The sequence below is a fragment of the Passer domesticus genome, chromosome 1 (assembly GCF_036417665.1).
Source record: "Passer domesticus isolate bPasDom1 chromosome 1, bPasDom1.hap1, whole genome shotgun sequence".
Taxonomy (NCBI): Eukaryota; Metazoa; Chordata; class Aves; order Passeriformes; family Passeridae; genus Passer; species Passer domesticus.
Genome location: NC_087474.1, coordinates 28,795,185 through 28,813,960, shown reverse-complemented (window position 1 = coordinate 28,813,960; position 18,776 = coordinate 28,795,185). Strand labels below are relative to the sequence as shown.

Genomic DNA, 18,776 nt, shown 5'->3' with positions numbered 1-18,776 from the left:
CCGCGCCGTTTGCTCCCCTCAGGAGCGGCGGCGCTCGCCGGTGACGGCGCACCCCGGTAGTCCATGGCCTGTGTAATGCCAAGGAACACGTCCAGGGATTTACTTGTACGGACGTGGAAGTGCTCGGAGTGCTGGCAGTTCCACCAGCGCTTCATAGAACCGTCAGGGCTGGAAAGGACCATCGAGTCCAACCGTACACCCAGCCCTGCTGCTGTCATTTCTATTTTCAACATATTTTATTTATCTATTTATTTATTTTTACTAAGCCATCTTTCTACTGTGCCTCCTTACATATTTGTATATTTGCTTAGTTTGAGGGTTAAATATTTTCAGTTACAATTATTCTGCTTTACAAGCCCTTCCACCTGCACCGATAATTTCCTGCTATTCAGTAGCCAGTTTTTATTAAATGTTCGTACTTGGCTTGAGTGGTGTCCTGGTTCACTCCAACCATCCAAAACGCTGTCTTCACAGTCCCCGTGGGCTGCAGCCTGCTGAGTGATGCTTTATAATAAATACAACAGGTCTAATATCTGCCAGCTATTCCAGCGTGGACATGTGTTGCAGGATTAGTGTCCAAGATAGTTTCTTGTCTTTTTTATGGGTTTCACAAAGAGACAAGGACATGCTTGTTCCTCCCTTGGGATGTCTGTAAGGATACATGGCACAGTAGTTTTACTTTATCAGGTTTTGGTGCCACAGAACTTGTGATGGTCAGTTCCCAGTAAGAAAAGGAAGCTGCATCTACTTTCTGATGAATTCATGACAATTCTTGGTAGGAACTTGTTATCAAAATAGTTCAGGGAGGAAATTCCAAAAGTGGGGTTTTTTTTCTGTAACTTGGCTGGCCGTCATCTGCTAAGGAAGCCCCAGCAGGCGAATAATCCTTGCCAGCAGTGAAACGTTGAACAGCAGCACACTTTGTCTTTCCTAGTCTGTCCCTCAGATCTTTTCTTTTTAATTTTAAACATCTTTTTAACGTGCTCTTTGGTATTTTGCTAGACTTCTGCAATTAAATACAATACACTTTTTTTTTTCCTCATGCAGTAACAAAGAATTGTTGCTTTTCTATTCATGTATATCTACCTTTCAGTTGCTGCACATCAAATTCAAATTCTGCAATATTTGTGACCACAAATTGAATCAGAATGCTGAACAGCTGCTGAAGCTTTATGTTTCTTTGGTTCTAAACTTGACATCCCTGCTGCTGAAGCTTTGTGAAGTGACAGGAAGCGTTAAAAATCTGTGGAGATTTTTTTCTCTGATAATTAAACTGACTTAATGTTGTGGCTAATTTGGCCTATTGGGAATGCAGATTTACTGACTGGAGCTACTGCATTACTGGGCTGTGCTTCTGATCCTTTGGGCCCAACTCTGGCAGAGCATAAACCCAGTACAAAAGTCACTTGTTTCAGTGCAATTTTACTAGCAGCTTTACTAACCAGTAAAGACTGGTTTCAGAAATTGTCCCCTTGATAGAAAAGTGGATTTTGGATGTCTGCCCTTTCCTGAACACAAGGAGCCATCAGCATATCAAATGTTTTTGTTGGATTTTGTTGCAAATGCCAACATCTAAAGTTACTGTGCCATTGTTGCTTTGGTTATAGTGCTGAATTATTCAATAAGATCATCCACTGCCCTTCATTTTAGAAGATCTCTTTCACTATTAATTATTAAAAGCTGTACCTCCACTTTCTTAATTAATGCTGGTGTTTCTTATTAAAGGACCCAGCTCCTACATCCTGTCATGGGTGGGAAGTACCTTTTACATGTTCACTGCTTCATGTTCAGGTAGGCATCTAACCATGTGTGAGGCAACGTGGCTCATACCCACCTCTGCCCATAAACTCTGGGGCATAGTTCAGCTGATGTAAGCACTCAGAGGCTCCAATTAAGTAAATAGATCTATTACAAATGTAACAGGGGTCCTTCTTCCATCCCCCTTCCAATTTTGTTCACAAGCTATAGTACAAACTTGGAATAATATGGTTTGGATTTAAAATAACACTTCTGGTGATACAGCAGTGGGCTGTGCTGATGTCTGTAATTTCTGATGGTCAGCAGTGTGTCTGTGCTCCCATTTCACATCAGGCTTCAGCACTCAGATTGTATTCTGCTAGAACTAAATTGGCTCAGTTCTTTTAAATGGCTAATTATGATTGCTAGTTGTGAAAAGACTCTCCTGCAGTTGGACAGAAATCTGTCATTCTTTGTAGGGAAAATATAGATAGCGATACTTCGATATTTTTAAAGACTGTTTAAGTACCTGGTCCAAGTGAGGATCCTAAGTATTTGTCTTCTCAGGCCTTGTCTTTACAGGGGATAAATTTTGCACTCCCATCTCTTACACAAATCTTGAGCTGCCTGACATAACCAAGAGCAGAATACGCATTTTCCTTTTCTTTCCTCACTTTTTTGTCTTTCTGGTGCTTATTCTCCGCTTCCTTGCACAGTCTTTGTTCTCCTGCCCTTCTATGGTGTGCTTCAATGGCAGTGCTGGCAGCAGGAGGAGCTACAAACAGTGTGGATTAGTTTTTCTTTCATGGGAAACTGCAGTGGGGGGAGAGTACACTGGGCACTTGTAATGCTGCTGACGTGCACTTACAAGACAGTACAAAAAGTAAATGCTTCTGCAAAGGGAGAGGGGAGTGGAAACACAGAGTTACAGGGGCTCAGTGCTGGTACACTTCTTACCAGTCCAAAAAGCTTCAAATGAAGCTGTTTGAGTGGTTTACTCTTTATTTCCCAGTAAACTCCCATCAACTGGATCTTGGACGATTGCTGCATGAAGCCTTTTACTGTAGCACACTAAATGAAAACCCAGCTTATAGCCAAATCGATTCTGTTTCTGTAGACTGTGGCCTCACGTGGGTACTGCTGGTTTCTGTTACCTATTATGTGCCTGAAATCTGAAGGCCTGTATCACTTCTGAGGCACAAATTTGAAAAGTAAAAGCTCAAGTATGTACAAAGTTCTCCTAAAGTGTATACTATTGTCTTAAAATTAAGACAGGGTGACCTTTTTTGTTACTCTCTACTATTATGGAGTGTCTAAAATGTTGTGAGTGAAGCATTGTTTGCAGAAATTGATTTTTATCGCTTTATTTTTCCCAGGTTTACAATAAGTCGTTGACAGCACTTTAGGTATTTCATTTCACTCTTTGTCTTGTAAAGTCATTTTTCTTCTCCTCATTTGTATAAAGTCTCTCATGCACATCAAAATCAGGGAGGGGGAAAATAGGGTTTTAGAAAGCCAGGTTTCCAGTAGTATATTTATTGTGTACAGTTGACATATTTAGATGTTAGTCTTGAGGTGAATAGTGTATACGTACAAGACAGGGTTTCAGCTGGCTTTACTTGGAATAAATAACGTGCTTATCTTTCCTTGGCAGTTGACCATTAAAACATGTTCCCATGCCAGTTAAGTATGCTTGAAGTTTGGTGATGACCGTAGAATCTGTCAGCAAAGGCTGTGAAGTAAAATGCTGCTTATCATCAATCGTTTTTCTCCATGGAGAAAATGGTTAGCGTTTCCAATGTCCAGTCATTTTTTGTGTCACTGGACAGGAAAATCTGAGTCATCTCAGTCACCTGAACTGCCTCAGTTATTGAGTCATGTTAGTCACCTTAGCTGCCAGTAACCTATGACTGAATATATGGAATCAATTAAACATACACTTAAAATGTTATCTGCTGTAACAATCAAGATTTTTTTTTCTCAAATTCAGCACAAATGCCCTGTGGACATACCCCAGTTATTTCCTGAGGTGTTAGTAATGAACTGGCTGTTCTGTGGTGTTTGCTCACAGTCATGAAATTCTCCCTGCTTCCTGGAACAAAACCAGTTCCCAGCAGTGCTACTGCACTTGTGCCATTCCATCACCAACTATAAAGAAGCCCTTTCTGGCACTAGGCAGTGAGGAATAGCATGAGTAGGCGTAGCTGTTGCATGGATCTTTGCTGTCTTACAGGTTGACACACAAGGTGTTGTAGTGCTGGTTTCTTGTCCATGATCATTACGACCTAGACACGGTGGAGAGGCGAGCCTGGCATACAGAATAAATTTGTCTGTGTTCTTTGGAATCTTCTCCACGGAGAAAAAAAAATTTACAAAACTGTTTGGCATTTTTATTTTTTTCTTTAGTGAAGTGGAGCACTGTAGATTTAGAAAGAGAAATTAGGGCAGGAAAATAGGCCATTTAAGTAGTGTGGCTAGAGAAACCCACAACTAGGTCAGAAATTAGCTCCACCAAAAGCACAAAGACATATCTCCTGTTCAATTTAATAAATCTAACAAGTGGTTACAAAGGAAGTAATGGTTTGTTCATCTTTGCTCTTTGAGAGACAGATAATGAGTGTATTCTTTGACAAACTTTCTGACCAAAATCCAAATGGCACACAGCCCTTGGATCGAGCCCGGGAAGTTAAATTGCTATTAGGAAACTACCTAGAAGGGAGACTTTTTCAAGCAGAAGCAGCTACAGGCAAGTGCAAAACTCTTGTCCTAGATGGAGTGGCTGTATGCCCAGCTTTGCTTTTTGAGCCATTCTTTATGATTCCCACCAGATATACCATCCAGTGGTGGAAAATAACAGTGGAATGTAACAATAGCATGTCTCCTTGTTAACTCAGTTGTTGCCCATGTCTTCTGAATTGTCTCATGAATAGTGCTTGCCAGAGAAAATAGGCTTGGTAAAGATTGTCCCTCAAAAGTTTGTGGACAGGTGAGGGGAAAAAAAAAGCAAAACTACAAAATGAAGAATTAAAATAGCCCCAGGAGACACACTTTAAAGGGAAAGTGTATTTCAGAGGCCAGCCTGCTAAAAATAGTAAAAGAGGTAAATACGTATAAGTTCAGAAGCTATGTCTTGGGATTTCTTAAGATCTTAACTGTAAGAATTGCCTTCCATCACATTTAAAATCCATTCTGAATTAAACTGATTTAAGCTGATAGAGAATTCAGATAAAGAGGGTTTGTTACATTTAATGTATTAAAGAAACAACCTGAAAATAGCAGTATAATGGTGTTTTGAATAGTAATACATAAAAGACTTGACTGAATGCCTAGTTCTTCTATTCAGGACTAGGATTCAGTAATGTTCTGAAATTGGCTGGTTTTAGTTAAGCCTGGAAGAGACAAAGACAGAATTCTACATCCTGAAGTGGTCTAGGGCTTCCTTCAGACAAATCCAGACTTACTTGGCCTGTTATGTATAAGGCAGTCGTGTGTCTCTCTGGAGAGATGGATAGCTAGCAGGACAGTAGCCTCTGGGAGACTGTGTGTATCAGACTTTGTTTCCATGGGAAGGGGATCATGCTGGTACCTGACCGACTGCCACATCTGTTCTTCAGGTCTGAAATAAACCCAGCAAACTTCAACAGCAAATATAAGTTAATAACTCTGTGATTAGCAGGACATTTTAATGCTTGTGGACTAACACTGGGGTGTAAGCTATGGGAGAGTAAATAGCTTTCAGATTAATTGCAGGTTTTCTTGGCTTTATTTTATGTCTGCTGTGGGTTCTCATTACCATTGCATTCTGAAGAATTCCTATTTATCACATTCAGGTGGAAACCATCACCTCATCAATGGAAAATGGATATCATCTGCTGAATGCCCTTCCAGGTGATTCCCTGGGAGAATTCCAAGAAATTTTAAGAAGCAGAAATCCTAACCCTTTATAAGTACATAGCAGAACAGAAGAGGATGGTTTGACCTGGACCTTGTATGGTGGAAGTGTAAGGGAAGGGAGAAAAGCTGGGCATTACGAAGGAAATTTGAGCACCAAGGTTCTGATGTAAGTTGATTTGCTAAGTGATCATCATTAGGTGTGTATGTTGGCTGTGTCACTGTGGAACTGGCTGTTCCTCCTGTGCATGTGAGCTGTGTGATAAGCTGTGTTGTGTCTGTCATGGAACCATGGAGAACACAGGTTGGAGAGGACTCCTGGGGTCATATAATCCAACATTCAGCTTGAAAGCCAAAGCAGTTTTCCCAGAGAGACATTCAGTCACATTTTGGATAGCTCTAAGGATGAAGGGCAACCCCAACTTGTTCCAGTGTTTGAGTACTCTCACTGTGAAAACCTTTCCATTATCAGAATTAACCTTATTACAACTTGTGGCCACTGTCTTGTTCTTTTGCTGCGTCAAATGAGAAGCTTGGCTGTCTTCATTCTAACTCCTTTCTGGAGTTAGAAGAGTCTTCCACTTTCTGGAGTGAAAGACTGCAGTAAAATCTACCCCCAGCCTTCTTCTTTGTAGACTAAATAAACACAGTTCCATTGTCATTCCTATGCCATTTGTCCAGGAGCCAGAACAGTAATTTTTTTCCCCTGTGATATCACAACTGGTACTTTCCTTTAATATCCTGCTAAAGAACAGAAGAGATATAGAGACATTTCATCTAAATCAGCAATCCCCTGGTGAAACAAATTCACAGGGCAAAGAGGAAGATGGAATGCCAGGTTTTGGTGTATCTGTTATTTCTATCTGGGGTTTCTGTAAAGCACAGTCATTGTTGTCACCCTGCTCTATTACTGTGGATTAGCTGTGGTAAAGTTAGCTGCTGTGCTCCTTTGGTGAGGTAAGAACTTTAGAGAAATAGATTATTTGGTTATCAGCAAAATCTTGAAATCATAAACAGTAAATGGCTCAAAATTCAGAAGTTAGATTTAAAGAACCCAGTTTCTTTTCTAGTATCAAATCTTAAACCAGTGTCATAAGTAATTTAGGCACCTGACATACATTTTGAAGCAGTTGGTTCACTGATAATGCTGTATGCCTCTAGTGAGTCATCTTTCTTTAAAATATTTCATTAGAATAGCTTAGTTTCTTTTCTTGCAAACAGAAGACCTATAGCTGTGAGCTGCCAATAACGTGAGCTCAGCATTTCTGAGCGTGCGTGAGGAGTGTGTAGAAAAAGCTACAGCCCTTTAGTTAGGAAAACGACCTGCTGCTGCCAGCCAGCTCTGCTGCATCATCAGCATCATCTGTGCGCAAGCTGGGAAGCAATTTCGTCCTCTGGTCTTTTCCCCTGACGGCACTAAAAGTGTACCAGGTCCTCACATAAAAATTTAAAGCAACAAGAGAGCTCAGGAGTATGTTCATCTATCAGAACAGCTCTTTATTTTCCAGTAGTCTTCTTGTAAGCAGATGACACTAACAGCAGAATGGGTATCTAGTAACATGGAAATAGAAGAAACAAACCTTGTTTGTTACTTGAAGTGTCAGATGGTAACCCAGGGTTTGACAGTGAAACTTTGGATTCTCATGCTTATTTTGAATTCTGTGCTTTGCTCTTGAGCCATATAAATCCAGCTCCAGTACAGTGGCAGACATATCACTGTGAAAATCAGCCCATTTGTATTGGTGTGGAGTACGTTTCTGGCTTTATATAACCTAAGCAGTATATAGGCTTACACATTTAAACTTAGCTTCCTATTTTATCCTACAAGTTAGCTGCTTATGGAGTCTACTGCCAGTGGTTTTTGCTATCAGTGCCCAAACATCTGCATTACACAAGCTGACAGTCAGATACTGGTATCTGCAATAAGTAATTAATCCCTTAAGCACACAGGAATTTTCTGTCAGTTGAATTGTCTTGGTACAATTTCTCTAAAATAAAGATAAAGCTGATTGGTCATGGCTTATCTTTCACCAAAGTTTCTTCTTGGCATCACAAGATTTGTCTCTTTTTACCATCTGACTTCCCAGTTTAGGGTTTGCCCTTTTGAAACTGTGGGTTTCTGTCAGTGCTGATCAAGACAGCCGTCAGTTGAAAATGGTTTTATATTAATTGGCCAGGTATTAGCTTTGGTTTGCTACTTTTTTTTTTATATGCAGTTGTTTTTAGTATACACTTAACACAGACAGAGAGAATTGTTCTGCTGGTGTGGTAATACGGTTTCCTTTTAATTGTGCATTTCACATAGGTTAAGAACCCCTCTGCAAGAGGGCTGGAGAAGCAAACAGGAATGAAAGAAGAATAAAGTGGGTTTTATACTGTATTTTTTTAAAGAAAGTAAGTGAAGAATCCTTCAAATAGAGTATTCTTCAAATAGAGTGTTTGCTGTATCCTTCAAACAGAGTATTTGCAGTTACTGTGCTTTACAGAGTGTACACTGAAATCTAAGCAAATCTAAAGGTAAATCTAAACTTAATTCTGCATACAATTTTAAATGATGGTGGATTTTCAAGTTTAAAATAATTAGTTTATTTCCTAGTATCAGCTGGAAAGTGTTTTTGACACCATCTTGTGTTTTATTTCCACCTTCTAGATATGAGTGAGAGATGGCAGCTCGGGGAGCTGCCAGCCTGTTGCCACAGGATTGGCTTTTCTCCTGGAGGTGTATTGAGACTTGGTGGCACAGTTTCTGTGGAGCAGCCCAAGTCATGGCTGCTGGCAGTATGCTTGGTGCTGCTTCCTTCTTGATGCCACTGAGACAGACACAGCCTCTGACAAAGCAATAACTGGGGTGCTGATGGAAAACAAGGCTGCTTCAGCAGTAGGAAACCATTTTAAATATGAACCAATCTTTTTAGAGGACTCAGCCTTAAATTAATACATACTCTGAATAAAGTGCTCTTGAAGGCTGATTTTCCCCAGGAAATATTTCTTCCTGTGATTTAGGGAGAGCAAGCAGTCAGTCATGTTAGGAAGGGAGAAATCTCACCTCTGGGTGCACTGTGGTGCTGCCTTGCACTCATTCAGTGGGATTGTTGGCATGAGGGATAAAAGATTGCTCTTAGGTAATACCAGTGGTAATAGAAACACGCTGACAAAAATGGGACAGACTTTATGGTCCTCTTGTCAACAGCAGCTGGCCAGGGTTTGTTTCTAGTCTCAATTCTGGCTATGGGTGCAAAGAAGCTTTTCTTTGAGAAAGAAAGGAATGGAGCTCAGGTCTCTTCCTTGTTTTTCGTTGCTGTACCTGAGACAGCACCACTTCACCCTGCTGAGTCTCTGCTGTCACAACTCATCCAGCATTTGCAGGCATCTTAATGTCTACCTTAAGTGTCATGTCCATTTCTGAGTCAAAGGACAGTAAGGTCACAGGTCTGGCAGAACAAAGATCCCTTAAAGGATTTACTCTAAATGCTGGGTAAATCCTTAACTACTAGACAGTTCTTAATTTCATTTTTTTCTTTGACACTCTTAGTCAAAGGCATGTGCCCTTCATTAACCAAATGCTGCACTAACCAAGGCACCTCTGCATTTGGGGAGTAGAGCACATTTGATATTTTTATTCAGCAGTCAAATTTTTCCGCAGTGCTTTATCACTTTATCTGTTTAATATTATTTTCCTGAGCTGGATGATTTCTTGGGATTTTTTTTTGCCTCTGAAGAATATATTTCTCTCCATTACAGACTAGCAAAGCAGTAAAAAGTGATTGGTGACAACTGGCTGAGTAATATAATGATACTGTCTCCAAACAGGAAGGTGTCTCTGGCTGAGATGAGAGAATTTTGTTCATCTGAGGGGTTACTGGATTCTTCCATTTTGTGGGCTGGACTAAACCCCCTTGGGAATTCAGAGTATCTCTGGGTTCCTGATATTTTAAGTGACTTCTGGTGAGAAAAGTTAACATGAATTTCAGTATGGAAACAAAATTCCAGCTTAAAGGTCATCTACACCATGATTCAGACCTCCCACTGTTGCAGGACTGGCAGGTTGTTGCTCTGCTGTCTGTTATGTTTGTAGAAGGCCATGCTTTTGTGCTTTTCCTCTAGTTTACATTTAGTTTCCTATCTATGCTATTAAAATTGTCCCTAGTGGATTCTTCCTTTGATATGGGAAGATGCTGTCATTTTGCTTCCTCTCTGAGGATCTAGTGTTCCCCAGAAGACCACACTTTTCCTCTGTGCTTTTTTCATGTTAAAACGCCAGGGTTGCTTTGCAGCATCAGCACCACCATGTGTTTCTCTTCAGTCAGTTGCCCATACAGCTTTCAGACCTCTTCCCACACCCTGTTGAAGCCATTTGGAGTTTGGGGTCATGAGAACCAGTTGCTTTAGGACTTCTTTAGTAAATATATCCATGTCTTTGATTTATCCGGGCTGATTCTTCTTGCCTACATCTGATTCTAGCATTTCATCCATCCTAGTAAAGATGAGTAATGCATAAAGGTGAAGTTGCACACAGGCAGACCATAAACAAACATTTGGTGTTTTAGTACTTGAAGGGAGGATAGTTTTATTCAGTTTAAATAAATCATCCAGATGTGTGCCTGTATCATCTGAGCTGCATTTTGCCTGAAGAATCCTTCAGTTTAAAGGATTACCATCAGCTGCTGTTTCAAGAAGGTTTCTTTAAAAAATAAATTAGTTGCTGTTACAGCAACTAAATTATAGCATAAATATGACACAAATGTTAAAAAAAATCACTAAATTATAGCCAGTTATAAAAATACCAAAACTCACCCCCACAAAACAAACAAACAAAAGATGTAAAGAGAACTGTGGATGTGATTATGCATAAAATGCTGTTAAAAGCTGAAATAGAAAAAAAAAGTAGAAATAAAGCAGTCTCTGTTCATCACTAACAGGGATCTGGTGTGACTGTAAGAGGGGCAACACAGGGGAGTGTTACATAAGTGCTGTTTAGTGCAAGAAGGGACAACACGTGACCTTGAATGATGCAGGTATTCTGGATTATCTTTCTGTCCTGCTTTTTGCCTCCTTTGCTTCTGTTGGGATTGCTACCTCTCTCTCTCTGTCTCTGTCTTTGGAGTGTTTGCTGGCATTTCCCCTGCCAAGCCACTGGCCTATTTGGGATCTCTAGGGACTGCATCCCTGCAAATCTGGCTGCTGTGATTATTTTAGTACTCGTTGCACATTTCCCCCATGGAGCAACAGAACTGTGCCAGATGTGGTTCATGTGCTTTGCTTCCCCTGGGCCCTGCAGGGAGGCTGTGTGCCAGCTGCAGGGACACCAAGAGGGGGCTGAAGCAATGGCTTTGGTGCCTGCCTCAGCCCCTGGGAAAGGGGGGAATCCCCTTTCCTTCCTCCAAGCGAGGGGCTGCAGGATGTGTCTCAGGCTCTTCAGCAGCGTGGGAGAGCAGACAGCTCTGATTGCAGGTTCAGAAGTTTAGCTGAGTGTGACAAAATGCTTTCCCAGTCTTCCTGGAAATCTGGGCCAACCTGTGAGGTTGAGGGAAGGTAAGAAACCACAGTGAGAGGTGATCTGTCTGGGAGCAGAAGACATTTCCATGTTGGATTTATTGAATTATGTGGGGTTTGTGATGGGAGAGAGAAACCTGATGTTTTCAGCTGGAAACAGGATGAGATACTCTTTGATTAGAAATCAATATTAATGGGTTCTTATGGAAAAGCTTTACAGGTTCAGTTTTCTGGATTCATTAATTTCTTAAAGAAAAATGCAGAAGATACAAAGTCTGTGATAGCAAGAAGGAAAAAAAAATAAAAAGGTTGATTCTATTAATCCCAGAATACCATTGTCTTGATTAGATCACAGAAAATTGGGTTTTATTTTGAAAAGGTGGGAGAAGTATAACCTTCCAGATCTTTCACTGCTTCCATTTCTTGACACCAGAAGAATTTCTGGTTGTGGAGCAGAGTGTCATCTCCAGGCCCTTTCAGAAGCTATCTTTGCATTGTTGTTATCCCAAGGGCCTGGATCGTAGGAACTGAAAGGAACAGAGTTGATGTAGGGATAGGCAACAAGCCTCATGATAAATTCACCTTCTCTGTCTATGTCATCAGTAAAAGACAGAGATTCTGACAATTTTTTACCTTTTCTTTCACTTACTGTCCTGCTTATTACGCAAATTGTAAATTATCTGCCTTCTCATTTCCCTTTACAATCTCCTTCAGTGTCACAGATACCATCTATTTTCTCTTGGGTCGTCTTACTGATACAAATCTAACTAAATTTTAGATCAGTTTTTCACAGTTGGTTTTTATTTTTTCAAGGCTGCTGCTTCAATTTCGGACCTGGGCAAGGAAGTATCATTGAAAGCTTATTGATTTTTCCCAGCTAGACTAGTGGATTTATTAATGTAGGTCTGGCTAAAGCCCTTACTTTGATCATATCCTGGGATACATCAACAATACTGTTTTGTTATTTCTTCTGGCATGATTTATGGCTGTCAGTGCTATGTAAATATCCCAGCAATAAGTAGTAATGATATGGAGAGTGCTATTTTAGCCCATTTCATCAGGAAAAAATAAACAGAAAAATCTCAGGCAATTGATGCACTTTGAGAGGCTGCAAAACAAATGTATCTTCTTGTTACGAAGCTGCCATGATACAGTATTTTGTTCACTGTGGATTGAATTAATTTTTTTTTTATTCTTGTGTGTTCCTAAATCAGAGAAATTTGATGTTCAGGATGTTTCTCCCTGCTGGTGATGTTCCAGAGCAGTTTGCAGATTCCCTGCAGTCCTGTGGGATGAAGGGTGCTGAATAGCACTCAAATCTTGTAACACCATCAGCAGAAGAGCTGTGGTGAGTGTAGGACACAGCAAGCAGTTGTTAACATTGAACTCTTATCTGAGACACCTGGGCTGAGGCTGTTGAGTTTCTGGCAGCCGTGGGAGGGACAGATCCAGGTACCAAAATGTTACCTGTCAGTCTGCAGCAGTGTCATATTAGCAGCTCCAGCACTGGCCTCTTCCCTCCATAATGTCCAGCAAAGCCTGTAAATGGGTGGGGGACACATCCTCTGTGTCTGCAAAACGGAGCCATGTGTGGGGGCTGCTTGCTGATGGCTGAAACCGACAAGTGCAATTCCCTCCTGCAGCCGAGTGGGACAGGCAGAGGGAAAACAAGCACGTCCCCTTCGTCCCCTAATCCGGATCTCCTCCGATGAGCACTAAGGACACTGCTGTCCCAGCATGGCCTCTGGGGCCCCAGGGCAGCAGGGAGCAGTGCTGAGGTGAGACTCCAACCTGCACAGCTCCTGCTGAAGTTCCTGAGGTTTTGTAAGCTCAGGACTTTTTTCTCATCAGGGAATAACGTTGGTAAACTGGAAAGGAGCACCTGAACCCCCTGCTAGTGTGTTGTGTGATGTGAGCTACCAGGCCTCTGTGGGAGGAAACTGAGGCTGTCACCGTGCTGTTAATCAGATTCCAGCCAGGAAAAAATAGCAAGTGAGCTATTTTAGTCATCCAGGACACCAGTGCAGTGGCTCTGTGAGAGGTACCAAATATAGATTACATGCACAGCCCAGGAGTGCTCGCCTGCCTGAGTCGTGTCTTCTGCAGGTGTTGGCATAACTGCCCCTCCTGGGATTTGTTTTCATTTACATGAAGCTGTAAAAGCCCATATGGCTGGTAAGGAGCAAGAACTAACTTTTACTTAAAAAATCATAGCAAAAACAAAACCAAAAGCCTGGTGGAAAAGTGGAAGAAGTAAACTCTTGGGGTTTTTTCCCCCCTTCAAAATCAAAAGATGTGGCTTTTTTTGGAAAACACGTACTTATGTAATTTGCCCTAATTTTGGTTCTTAATAACCAGCATAGCTCAATGAGAGCTGAATGGTTGCTGCAATTAACCCATGTAATGTTATATGTGTCTCTTTTTGAGAAAGGACTGCTTTGTCCCAGCCCACAAGACTTATTTTAGATAATCACCATTTTTAAGTGCAAATGTGATTTTAAAGGTAGTTATTCTTGTCCATGAACATGACAGAAGTTAAAAAGCCTGTGGCAGTGCCTCGGTTAAGGGCATGCTTGGGAACAACAGGTTTTATTCTCCAAATGCTGTTCAGACAAACCTGGCATGACTGATTCACCACGTGCCCCCCACCTGCAGCCACTCTATGCTGAGCCCACTGGTTCTGGTAGGTCACATTTTGAGGAAGGGGTTCAGAAATCAGAGTTCAGCAACCCTACACCCTTGCATTAGTGAACATAAAGGATTGGGTCACCTTTTCTTGCCCCTTGCTTGCCTTGAAGTGCTGGCCTGTCACTGCTGAAGGATACAAGGTGCCTTGAAATAAAGCTGTGCTGCTCAAATACAGACACAAAGCAGATTGTTTCTTGCTGCTGATGAAATACCAAAGCTGCTTGTCAGTGCCCTGGCCCAGGAACCAACCCCGGGGAGCTGTGCTGGCAGCAGGAGCCCCACGAAGAGCTGCAGCAGCCACCCTCAGCCCAAGTGTTTCCTGGAGTGGGGAGGAAGGGCCTCCAACACTCCCTGGTCCATCAGCCCCTCAGTGCTGCTTGCTCGGTGCATGGGTGCTTGTTCTGGTCAGAGCTCTGCCTCTTAAACTGTGGATTATGGCAGCACTGAAGGAAAACACGATTCCCACACCCACCCATTTATGAGGCATTGTTTAATGCTACCTTGTCACTAAATGGACTGGGAAGGGAGAAGGTTTTTAAAGACTTGAGAAAATGGCTCTATATTGCTTTAAGAGCCACCCTTGTGAAAAAATCTTAACTGTACACACACACAAGACCACCTACTCCCTCCCTCTCCCAAGTGTGGTCATGGACTGGACCCTGGGATATCATAGGGGTTCTCACGTGGCAGGTGCTGGTTTCCCTGGGTGTCAAATGCCTTCCTTGCTCAGCCAGCCTGCAGCAGCCACAGGGATGAGGTTGGGGAGTTTTCCATCACTCCTTTTGGCACAGGTCTGGCTGCTGGGTTTGGGATGTGCTGGCCAAGCAGAAAAAAGGGATGCTGGCACAGCAGGTCATCACTTTCTTGGGGGTAAATCTCTATCAGCCAAAGCTGTTGAAAACAATGCAGGGAGCGTCAGCTCAATGATGGTTTGTGATCTGTGGGATTACTGACTGCAGTGGGCTGGAAACTCCCTTTGCACAGGGCTTGACATAGTTAGACAAGCCTGCAATGCAGTAAGGTAGCTGGAGCAACACAGGAATAGGAACTTTGTCAGATTCATAACCAGCACTTTAACCAACCTCACTGTTGCATCATCCCAAGGATGATGTGGTTTCTCTCCTAGAGAGCATTTGTACACCAGAGGAATGTTTTAAATGTAATTGGCTTTCTTAGTTAAAACTTCAGGGAAAGGCCAGAATAGAAGAATCACCTTCAAATTCAGCAATCCCCATTTTGAAGTGCACTCTATTGCAATTTATTGTGAAGTAAAAGATGTTCAGTTCTGACATAAGGATTGCAGTTTCAAAATTGAATGTAGTATGTTATGTGAAGCACATTTCCTATGAAGATTCTTTATTATTTTTACAAGACAACTGATTCCATATTTAAAACATGTATTTGGTGCTGACTGTAGCTTTGATTCCTCTAGCAGAGAAACAGTAATTCAACAGCTGTGTTGAAGAAATGCCTTGGGTTGGGAACATTTTTAACTGAAAAGTAGACTGAAGACTTCAAGGGATGGGCATTTTGCCTGAAGGGAGTCACATCAAAAGCTCTGCCCAGATTCTAACATACAGGTTTCCTCAAAAACCTTATCATTTCACACTTCTGTATTGATATTCAGTCTGATGCAAACCAGATCTATTTACACTTGTGCCCCTACCTAGTTCAGCTACCAGCATATATATGAAATACTGGATGAAAAAATACACATGTAAGTTCCCATCTGATCTCAGAGATTAAGCGGGAAAAATTCCTGAAAACTAGACTGAGAAACTGTTAGTGCCTAATAATTTTCCTGGGGGAGGGCAAGCTGAGAGGGGCTCCCAGGAGCTACACATTATGCATATGAACAGGGAAGATGTAGGGTTTTGGGCACTGTGTGACTGAAAAGTGAACAACTCCTGTCAGCCCAGAGTGCAACTCCTCACCATGCTCTAAATCACAAGTCTCAACTTGGCCAGCAGCCCTGTGCTAAAAACACCCATTTCTCTCCAACACAATGTCTATAAATGGAGCTAGGACAACTGTCTCAGCAATCATAGAATATCTCAACTTGGCAGGGACCTGAAACCACCACCGGGTGCAACTCAGGTGCCTGGCTTGGAGGCACCTGAACTTCAGTGCAGTGGATCCACCCATCTCTGCTTGCACTTGCAGCAGGACCCCAGCTCTGCTGCCTTTGGCCTCGCAGTGCCTCTTGCAGCCAATGATTTCTGTCTCCAGCAGATGGCCCAGCCAGCCCGCAGCCAGCCGTGCCTGGCAGTCTCAGTGCAGGGAAATGGGATTGTGATCTCTGCATACTACTCGAGATTGGCACCTTCAAAATCAGCCTAAGTTTAAGGTTATACAGAAAAGTGGTTTTACCTACACCAAACTAAATATTCGTTAGTACCTCAGGAAACAGCAATTTTGAATTTAAGATGTTTTTAGCAATAGTGGCTGCACATCAATGACTCAATACTACCACGTCACAGCTTCAGAGTTTTGTGAATGTGTTTTCATACCCAGCAAATTTATTTTTTGTAATAACAAGAAACAAAATAGAAAGAATGCAGCTAATGCTTAAGTTCTGATTTTTAACATGACTGGCTCTGGTCTTCTCAAACTTACTGGAAATATCACCATGACATATTTCCCCTTCCAAAGATTGATACCTGTTAGGAAAATAAATGCTGTACTGGATGGAAAGCTGGCACTCAACAGCATTTGATTTCCACTTGCTGACTGCTGTTTACAGTAAAGCCAGATACATACTGAGAATTATTTGTGGTTTGTATGAAGTGTTGACTTTCCCACTGAAAAAATCTGTACTATCTGTTACCTTACTGATTTCTAATGACAAAATACAACACTTCATTAACTGATTATGCCCTGTCATGCTTTTCCCCCCATAAGAATACAAGCCTGGCTTTTCTAAAACTGATGTAAATAAATTTCAGATTTCACATGTAACGACTTCTAGTCATGCATGTTTTGAAGTTAATTATTCTTCTAAAATGAGACAACTTCTCTTTCTAAATTCAGCAATCACCAATAACTGAGTGTAGCTTGAACTGAGCAGAACATATTATTCTACATATCATTTGCATAAACTGTACCTGCAAAATTGGGACTCCATAGATTTGTTCCTGTATATTTTCTTTGAATTAAGGAACAGAATCAATCAATATTTGCTGTGGAATATGGTTAATCTGTCCAAAGTTGTATGAAAGGATAGGAATAAAGATTTGGCAGTGATCCCTATACCAGTTAACTACAGCTGATGATTTTTTGAGGAAGAAGTATGAAAATGGTCTGTTAGCATTCTTGTGTAATTTTTACTTGAAGAATCATAAAAACTTTGGCAAGCCAGAACTTTACATACACACTAATACAACAAAACTAAGATATAAAAGCCATTTATTCAAAAAAATGTGGTGGTGTCAAATCACATACACAAGCCAATATTGAGCTACAAACACAGACCAAACAGTTCTATAAACAGAAATTGGAGTGTTCATATACCATAGTACCTGAAAAAGACCGTTAATAAAAAGGAGTCCATAAGTATTCATTTCACTTTTTCTATATGGCTCCTTGCTGAATGTCTTTGCCTAAGTTAGTGTACACTGAGCCAGAGGTAGAGTCCCAAGTAAAGCATCTAATGCCTCAGGGCTCCATTAAAAACCTTTATTCTTCTAAACAAAAGTAAAGTCTAGTCTATAGTTTTCTGTATGACACTGAAGTAAAGCCTCTTTGCTTGAACAGTACGGCATTCCCAAGCGCATTTGGCATTAACCTAGATTGAGACTGTGCTTTGTGGAACCACCTCAGTTCTCCTCCCCTTCAGACTCCGACTCTGGAAGAGAAGAGAGCGAAACACTTCATGTAGGTTGCACAAGGACACTGATGTGAGTAATTATGAAAAAGTAACAAGATATCCTTCCAAAACAAAAATGAAAATTTTCACCACACCTAGTACTTCCTAGGAAAGGTTTGCAGATCAAACAGAGAAAACAAGAAAGAAACACACAGCTTCAGGAGATGAAGTTTTACTCTGCTGCTCTTCATGGTGGAGCTCTTCATTTACAGATCTGTCGTGAAAATTTTCACCATGTTGCTATGAATGATTCTGGTCCTCATCTACAGAGCCACAATGTGTACTGGAGCTGAGTTTAATAAAGGATCAGCATTATTTGCTCACTCTTCTAATCTCTATGAGTAGACTGTACTGCTCTCATCCAGGAAGCACCCTTAAAACTATTTGCTTTGCAAATATCAATCAGCATCATCGTCCAGCCTATCTATAAAGGCTAAGTGGTGTTACCCTGCAGGAGGTATGAAACATGTACAAACCAAATTTTTTAATGCTTTTTATAGCATAAGATAAAGTTCATTTAGTAATAGAAGCAGAAGTAGAAGTAACCTAGAAGCAGGAATACACATGCTGGTTTTGTAACCTAAAGCTACTTTGCATCATATTGCATTTCTGTGCTCACCTGACAGGAAAGGGCTCACTGCCAGCAAATATTACACCATAGATCAGATTTCTGAGGGCAAACATGGGCTGCGTGTTTTTACAGAAACATTTTGTCTCCGTTTGTACTGGACTTTGTAATTAAGGACATCTGGCAGAGGGGACACGCAGGAAAGGATAAAAATAAAGAGCAGCCAAGGCATACAAATAGAAAATTTTTTAGAAAAGACCAAGCTTTTTTTAGAATTAGACCAAGCTTGCCCATCCAAAATCTAAGTGTGAAAGCAGCTGCCATTTTTATACTGCTACCTGATCTGTTCCTAGTACACATTCCCTCCAAGTTTATAAAATTAATTACATTAAATGCATGCAAATGAACCCTAATAATTCTATCCATATCTATTACACATGGATTTATCTTCCCAACTGATGAGGAATTCTTTTTCCATGTAAAAAAAGATAACTTATTCAGTAGAAGTATTTTCCTATCAGGAACATGAGGAAA

General features: G+C 41.2%; 1 protein-coding gene and 1 long non-coding RNA gene across 3 annotated transcripts in view; one reads left to right on the top strand and one right to left on the bottom strand.

Annotated features, from left to right (window-relative positions):
- Positions 1-6: 6 nt before the first annotated feature.
- LOC135295784 (uncharacterized) lies at positions 7-14,974 on the top strand. Its single transcript, XR_010357843.1, has 8 exons — positions 7-1,791; positions 5,568-5,797; positions 7,934-8,145; positions 10,548-10,643; positions 10,907-11,160; positions 12,336-12,469; positions 12,765-12,899; positions 12,973-14,974. It is a non-coding gene; the product is annotated as an uncharacterized LOC135295784 (long non-coding RNA).
- A 2,223-nt stretch (positions 14,975-17,197) lies between these two features.
- Positions 17,198-18,776, bottom strand: part of BZW2 (basic leucine zipper and W2 domains 2) — a 55,012-nt gene continuing 53,433 nt past the window's right edge. For both annotated transcript variants that reach the window (XM_064411383.1, XM_064411392.1), the window contains exon 12: positions 17,198-17,653. In XM_064411383.1, coding sequence (XP_064267453.1) covers positions 17,625-17,653 — 29 coding nt within the window. In that variant the 3' untranslated portion in view covers positions 17,198-17,624. The remainder of the gene's footprint in view (positions 17,654-18,776) is intronic.